The following is an 8,397-nucleotide window of genomic DNA, read 5'->3' as shown; positions in this document are numbered from 1 at the left end:
TGAACCGAAATATTTCAAAGGTATATCTCTTATAATCTTTTCCTTTGATTCTGAGTGACCAAAATCTAGAATATTTCAGCCAACACGATGAAATATTCTTTCGTTGGCAACGACTACAAGTACATCCGTGTGGAGTCGTGCGACAGTGCATAATGGTGCATGTGAATTTATGGACGCTAGAAATGGTAGTTCGAGCCCCATATTCTAATAATCTAGTATTTAATTAGTTTACTAAGTAAATTTACTTAGAAGATAATTACCTTGAGAACTACATAAAGCATCAGGGTCAGGCAATTATGATAGTTTATTGTACCTGTTTGAGACCAGGACTAGCATCACATGTATGTTCACACTGCACCATTATACTCACTTTGGATCCATTGTACGTGGCAACTTATACTAGTTTGCATTATGATCAAGGTTTCTCATTCTAAAATGTCTATAAATAAAGTCAGAGGCCTTAAGCTAAGGACCTTCGTCAAATTCAATTTGTATGATTATACAAAACTATGAGTGATTCTTCAATCAACCGATTGCTTTTTAGGACAAACTTAATTGCTCTTTGTCAAATTCAATCCCTAAGATCTAAGACTTTTACAGCTCTGTCATCCTATGGTATGATTCGGTTGATGTGTCATTTCAACCACCCTGATTCCTTCTTGAAGGCATATGTTTTATACTAAGTCCAATTTGATATTAGTTATCTCCAGTCAACTTACATTTCATGTAGTTCGGCTCATCGGCGTAGTTTTTACTTTTGTAAACGTTTGTAATCCTGACTTCATCATGAAATGATTACATTCTGTTTATTTTTTATTTTATTTAGTTTATGTTTCGCTTTCATTTACTTTTTTAGGCAACCATATACAAAGTGACACTGAATTTTAAGCCCTTGTTCACTCCAGGCATAAAAAAGAAGTTAACCGAACCAGCGTCTAACTCGGTGAACAATCATTTTGTTAAGTAGTCAGATTGATGTGCAAACTTTCACACACGTTCAAACACTAACACTGTGTTGGCAACCTCCTTCAATGGCATGCCTACTCTCTCTTTCTCTTGAGCAATCTCGTGGCATTGGGACCGAAAACAACACTAAATGCAAGTACGGGTTGAACCTAATCTAGCCTCCATCTAAGTTTTGACACTAACATGCACCTTGTGTTATCACTAGAATCAATCAATTTTACAAGGCTTTTTATCCAAAATGGTTCTTGAGATTTGCATAACTCCTCATTTTGGTCCTTGAGATTTGAAATTGATAGAATTGATCCCTGATTTGTCCACCATCGATTAATTTGATCATTCTGTGAAAAATCTCCATTAAATAGGGATAAAATGACAAAAATACCCTCAATTGTCAAATCATTGTGGCCTATTGTTTACTAAATTGAGGTTAGTTTTGTCATTTTAATATTTTTAACATAACTATTCATTGAAGGATTACAATAATTGATGATGGACAATCTCAGGGACCACTTGTATTGATTTCAAATCTCATGAACTAAAGTGAAGAGTTATGCAAAACTCAAAGACCATTTTAGCTATAAAAAGAACCATTTTACAATTTCTACCTATAACCAGCCTAACCACATATGTACATAGCACGCGCATAAAATGTACGGACCACATAGTGAACACACACGTACAAAATTAGGTTTCTTTCCACATTTATTAAGTCGAAGGCCCTTTTTACTTCTTACACACTCCTTATTAATTTTTCTCCTTTGATCTTCTTTAATTCATCTAATTCGACGGCCGAAAATTAGAAGGGTGTGTGAGAAGTGAAAAGAGGTGTGTGGATATCACACCCCAAAGTCATACTATTAACCACAAAACCTACATAAAATGAGCCTCATTTTTCAGATATGATGTAAGCAATTATATGGTGTGAGTCGTGAATCTCTTAGACAGATTCTTTTTTCGGTCGAACTCTTAGACAGTTTAAAGAGTGAAGTTAGAGGTTATGGCGATGATGCAAATTAGAGAGAATAATAAGGTTTTGAGACAAAACACTCTTTTTTTAGTATTAATTCATTTCCACAACACTGTTAATTAACGAGGGCACATAAGGATTTCTCCTTTTATTTACCAAAATGGAAAAAACAAGGGAATAAAAATACAATCTTTTGCATCAGACAGAAAACAAAACATATAGCCATTTCCACAGACCTAGGATGGCTAGCTAATCGCCATGACCGCAGGTCATAGGAACTTTAGTTGAAACTGAAGGCAAAGCAAGCGTTGAAGAAAGAGCACTATCTTCAAATCCTAGTGCTTGGGTTGCTTGGGGTATTGTTTTGGTTGCTTGGGTCGTTAGGGTTATTCATTCCCAAAGTGTTCTTGACTGCATCAGCTGCTCCTTGAGCCATGTTTCTCACTTGCTCACTTGTCTGCAATCAAATACATGTAGTACATGCACTGTAAAGTATGTATATAGTACAAGAGAAAGACCATTGCTATTCACGTTCCCATGTCGTTATTCTACACACATTCCATGAATATTTTAAAATAAAAATAAAAATATTTAATTTGGAGTGCAGAAAACCAATAACGGAGTGCGAATAGCATTTGCCTAAGAAAAAAGGTGGAAAGGACTGGCTTTTATCTTACTAGTTAACATAAATGGGTGATGAATTGATACTAATTTATATTGACTTATGTTTGGTGAAATCTGAGTAATTTTTTACTGGATATCTAATAAGAAATATATTATAAATAAAAATTCAAATAAATAAGGAGATGGCAGGAAGTGGTTGCATTGCATGCCTGTTGAAGGAGGTGGGTGGCTTGGTCCTTGATGTCAGTAGGAGATTCATCAGATGCCTTGTTCTGGGCAGACCGAGATGCATCAGATGCCTTGTTTTGGGCAGACTGAGATAAATTTGATGCCTTGTTTTGGGCGGACTGAGCTGCACCCGATGCCTGGTTTAGAAGCTCATCCTTCTTAACCTGTGGCGTGGATCAGTAAAGAAAAATAGATTATTAACTTGATGAATGCAACTTGATTACATTATTACAAAATCAAAGTTAATATTAATTACATTATAATCAACAGTTAAACCAGAGCTGCAAACGTGGGCATCGCTCAATTGCTAGATCTAATGTGCTCGCCCCTATACGAATCCCCTCGCTAGGTTAAAAGTATAATATAAAAAACCAAACAGCCATATATACCTGAGCTTGACCAGTCAACTCGCCAGCCTTGTGACTCAAATTCTGGTTTTGGTTGCTTGCCATTTTTGTGCTTGCTTAGTTTTTTCTTCGATGAAAATCAATCAAATTTCAGATGAAGAATGCAGGATGCAAAAGCTGTTCCATTTGAAAACTATATATAGGTTGAGGAAAGTCTTCTATTCTCGGCACTTCCTTGTTCCTACCCCATTTTTTGCGTGCATTCACTAGCATAGTTGTGGCATGTGTTGATGTAGGAATGTTTCAAACAAGTTTTGGCTTGTCTTAATTAGTCAAGAAAGAGAGTCCGTTGGCATAGACTCCGGTAAAATTAAAGCTTTAATTACCTTAAAACAATGGTACAAGATTAGGAATTAGGATATCCGAAGTAAATTAGGAGTAGCCAAAATTGAAAATAAGATGAGAAATAATCGGTTAAGGTGGTTTGGACATGTGAAACGAGGTATAAATCAACTTTAGAATTTGTGCACCTCATCATTTTACACCAGTAACATCATCACTTAATGTTGGTAAGTTGGTAATGTCATCAATTAATTAACGTTGATGACCTAATAGATGTCCAATTTTTAAAACGTTAGATTATTAGGAATTATTAGGAATGATTTAAAGGGTTGATACTAATTTGGAATTGTCCCAAAAGATTGGGTAGTTATCTGTACTTAACCTTTTAATTTATTATTTTTTTCAAAATCACATTTAGTTAATTTAGTACTATCTTTTCATTCATCTATTATATATCCTTATGATATACAAATATCACATTGGCTCCATTATTTTTTGTGAGCTGTAACACTGAAACGATAAGTGATAGCTTAATTATACACCTAACTGAACAAACATTTTGGCTGATATAAGATTAAACAAACTATGCATCACTAATTAGTTCGTCTCTAACATTTTGGCTGATACTAGCTTTACTAACTATAAATCTCTCACATGTGTACGTAACATATGAAACATTACACAAGGAAGCATTCTCGTCAGTGTAAGGAAACAAGACTAAAGAAATAGAGAAGACCTAGAGAATGAAAAACTACATATTAATTGTAACCTAATTGACATGTATTATACGTGGCTCATTTCATGATCGTAGCATTAATTTTACGGTTTTTAGATTTCATAAATTGGACAATTGTAATTTTATTTAGGACCAAGGGTGCATCATCATCTAGTTGTTTCATTCACTTGGAATTGTTGGAGAATAGAATCCTACATCAAGCATTTAAGAACATAATATGTAATCACTGTTATAAAAAATGGTGTAGGTGGTGCCTAGGCGCTAGACGGTAGAGGAACGATGAGATTGTAGGCCAAAACGTGGAGTAAAATTGGATAAGGGCTAGGCAGGCTAAGTGATGGTGGTGGTGGCAAGGTGGTTCCATTGTTTTTCAATTTTCTGATTAACTTAAATGTTTTTCTAGGTTACTGTTAACTACATTGTAATGTTTGGGAATTGAAGAGAAAATCAAGAAGAAAGATGAAGAAAAGAAAGATCAATACAGAGAGTTTGAGAGAGAGAGAGTTTAGAGAGAGAAATAGGATTTGTATTGACTAACTCACATGAAGATTACACATACTGTTTATATAGAAATCCTAACTACTTTAACCAAATACTAACTACCTAACTATATTACTAACTGTATTACATTTTCACCCTTAATACTCCCCCTCAATCTCAACTGGGGAAACTCAGTTTGAGATTTGAGCAGACCGATCAATGGCGCTAAGTAAGAGTAACCCAATTCCCCAAGTTTGGGTGCACCAATCTTCCAAAAGCTGAAAGCAATTTGCAAAGTACTTTAATCAGACATCATCAACTTCTTCTTGTAAAAAGAACAAGAAAACAACTGTTCCATCATGGGTGTGTAAAATGGCAAAAATGAGTATCTTCTCTGCTTCAAATGTTATCAACCCGTGTCCAATTTCAACTCATTCAACTTGATCTGGGCAAATAATTTTCCATTAATCTGTCACTTGCAGTTTGGAGTAGTGTGTAATAATGAAGTTTTTCATCTTGCTATTTCCAGCTTCTGTATCCAACCAGTGGACCGAGCTTTAATCAGACATCCTTCCCCTGCCTCTAAGAGTATCTTCACAAAGAACAACCTTCTATAAAGGAGTCGTAGCACACCCTCATGCCGGTTATAACAATTTCTTACGGGATTACCCTTCGTGGGATTCACCGTCAACAATCTCATTCAACTTGGCTTCGGCCTTTAATATTTACAAAAAACAGAAAATTAACAAACTATAGTGTGGCATCGGCCTTAACTATAGCACCACGGGATCGCCCTTTGTGGATTTTACCAAAAAACAACTTCTTTGAACAATGGCATCGGCCTTCACAATTGAAAATCAACATCTATGTAGGATTACCCTTCGTGGGATTTACCTACTCACATCACGGAATTACCCTTTGTGGGATTTACCGTTAACAACTTCTTCTACCTTTCGTAGGATTTACCTATTCACATCACGGAATTACCCTTCGTGGGATTGACCGTTCACAACTTCCTTCATCGTATAACCGGACTTACTGTAGATTCATGCTAACCACTGAGTTGGTTAGACTCTGAAATTATAGGCTGAGATAAGAAAATATACTGCACAACCACGATATAAACGAATTGTAAGTAATCCCATCGGGATCTATTCCTTTGCTTAACATTTCTGATACCATTTGCAAAGCCCAAACTCTGTCTCCACAGTTCCACAGTGCACTAAACATGGTGTTGTATGAGCTCACATTCGGAGGACATCCCACTTCACAGTGCACTAAACATGCTGTCATATAGAGGCCAAAATGCAGATATGAGAACAAGAAACAACGCATGCAAGACACTGTTAGGTTTCTGATTCCCTTAGTCCAGGTCCATCAATGTTGTAAATGACAACACATACTATACATTCATTTGTCGTATCTTCCGATCCATAAAAAAATGCAAGAAGATCATCCATGAACCAAGAACTAAATGGTTGTTACACTTTTGACGAGCTTCTAGAATGAGTCCTTTTGGTTTTCAATTGATCCCACAGAAGTTCAGCTAAGACTACCACAAAGACTTCACATGAAACGTTTGAGTTGGGCATTTCAACAAACACCTGGTCTGCACCCATGTCTGATCTTTCTTCCATACCAGAGAACAGAGTAGAGATCAAAGAATTTACTGACCCATTCCTTCAAACAGTTGGAGTGCACATAATCATAACCTGAAGAGCTCCCAAGATTTGCAATCTTGAACAAACAACAACCATTTCCTATACAAAAACAGAGTACAAAACAGTACTTTCTTTGAGCAACAGTCCAAACTGAACAAATTGAATCCCCAAAACCATCTTCAAGAATCAGAATTACCAATTAAGTAATTAACAACTGTTTCTTCATATACCCAATTAAGTAATTAGCAACACCACCTCCTTGAATCGAAAAACTGTGCTAGTCATCTACTAATCAAAGCAAGTAATTGAACCCAATTCACAGTCCACTGTTCTGATCAAAGATCTCTAAGAACCCTCCAAGAATCAACAAATCGAGTTACCCAATAATGAAATTAAGCAACTGAATCGGAAAAGCAACATTACCAGGCAAGTAGTGCAAACGCCAAGAGTTGCCCAACCGCCATGATCAAGATATCAAAGAAACCTCTGCAATCGGACCCAGAATACTAAGTCTCCTTGTACTGCTTTATGTACCTCTTAGCAAGATTAACGTAGAAGAAGAGCGGTTTCTTGTTGTTGGATACCTGAATTATGTTCTTCTTCGGCACCTCAATCGATTGCGGCGGTGGAGATGGGACTCTCTGCATTTGCTCTGCCGCCATTTTGCTTTGAAATTTTTCTCCAACTTTCGATCTCTCGCTTTCGATCGGGAATAGACTCATGAATTTGATCGGAAAGAAATCAACCCAGAAACACATCAACCCAGAAGTAAAAGAACGATCATGGAAGCACCCAGAAACTTATCGTAATTCCTAACATCTAATGAAAATTTGGATAGAAACTAAAGCGAGAAACACAAGAAAAAAAAAAAATAGGAACCACCAGAATCCATGGCGTGAGCCTGGTGGCTCTGATACCATGTTAACTACATTGTAATGTTTGGGAATTGAAGAGAAAATCAAGAAGAAAGATGAAGAAAAGAAAGATCAATACAGAGAGTTTGAGAGAGAGAGAGTTTAGAGAGAGAAATAGGATTTGTATTGACTAACTCACATGAAGATTACACATACTGTTTATATAGAAATCCTAACTACTTTAACCAAATACTAACTACCTAACTATATTACTAACTGTATTACATTTTCACCCTTAATAGTTACCTACCCAAAAAGAGTCCAAATTATTTCTCTCACCGTTTCTGTTTCTCTTCCCCATGTCTCTTCGCACATACACGTTCTCTCTCTCTCTCTCTCTCTCTCTCTCTCTCTCTCTCTCTCTCTCTCTCTCTCTCTCTCTCTCTCTCTCTCTCTCCCTCCTCTCCGTTCGGGCTGACTTTGACTTTGCCTACGCCGTCTCTCAAAGCTACAACTGAATAGTGTTGAATTCTAGATACATGATTCCATTTACATATATTGATTCATTGAATCTTTGATTGATCTATGATGAAAGATTATGCCAATTTTAAATTATTGAATTTTCAAATTTGGTTTTGAATTTTGGGTTTTGGGTTTTTCTTATTTTTGCTAGGTACATTAGTCTATGAGGATGTTAATGTCATGATGGCTTAAGTTTTAATTTTGAATTTTTCTAAATTCTCAATACAAATATAATTTTTTTAGAGTATAAAATGTAAGTAGACAGTTATTTATATGATATAATAAATTTAATGAAATCCGTCTAGTTCACCTAGGCCCACACCTAACTGCCTAGCGAGCCTAGGCGCTAAGCTCTGGCCTACTGCACAACTAGTGCCTAATGTCTTTTAGAACCTTGTATATAACTAATATATGAGATATTTCACTCCTATTATCACCAACACTTTTTTTGAAATAAAACCCAACACCTAGTAAAGTAGTAATAGGTGGTTAAGTTAAAACAATATATGTGATGTTGGTGGTGCACCATGTTGTACCTAAAAAGTTTAACATATTAGAGCAGACTATTCTTTCGACAAGTTGCACTAGCTCCAATTTAGGGATATTGATTGTATCACAGGCCTTTGAAAAGTTGCGATGACGATTTAGTGAATAAATGATGACTGGCTCT

General features: G+C 36.1%; 1 protein-coding gene across 1 annotated transcript; it reads right to left on the bottom strand.

Annotated features, from left to right (window-relative positions):
- Positions 1-1,997: 1,997 nt before the first annotated feature.
- On the bottom strand, positions 1,998-3,317 carry LOC126609877 (late embryogenesis abundant protein 7-like). The gene is made up of 3 exons (XM_050277811.1): positions 3,175-3,317; positions 2,767-2,949; positions 1,998-2,390 (listed from the first exon to the last, which is right to left on the bottom strand). Exons 1-3 carry the CDS (start codon positions 3,235-3,237, stop codon positions 2,262-2,264), a joined length of 375 nt encoding a protein of 124 aa, XP_050133768.1. The 5' UTR covers positions 3,238-3,317; the 3' UTR covers positions 1,998-2,261.
- Between the last annotated feature and the right edge of the window lie 5,080 nt (positions 3,318-8,397).

Source organism: Malus sylvestris, chromosome 17 (assembly GCF_916048215.2).
Source record: "Malus sylvestris chromosome 17, drMalSylv7.2, whole genome shotgun sequence".
Classification (NCBI taxonomy): domain Eukaryota; kingdom Viridiplantae; phylum Streptophyta; class Magnoliopsida; order Rosales; family Rosaceae; genus Malus; species Malus sylvestris.
This window is presented reverse-complemented; position numbering and strand designations above follow the sequence as displayed.

What these genes read in the sequence shown, in the direction of transcription:
- LOC126609877 (XM_050277811.1), bottom strand. Translation starts at nt 3,237, where the DNA reads ATGGCAAGCAACCAAAACCAGAATTTGAGTCACAAGGCTGGCGAGTTG. An exon ending in AGTTGACTGGTCAAGCTCAG is followed by an intron (nt 2,950 to 3,174) that starts GTATATATGGCT and finishes TCCACGCCACAG; the next exon opens with GTTAAGAAGGATGAGCTTCT. An exon ending in CCACCCACCTCCTTCAACAG is followed by an intron (nt 2,391 to 2,766) that starts GCATGCAATGCA and finishes ATTTGATTGCAG; the next exon opens with ACAAGTGAGCAAGTGAGAAA.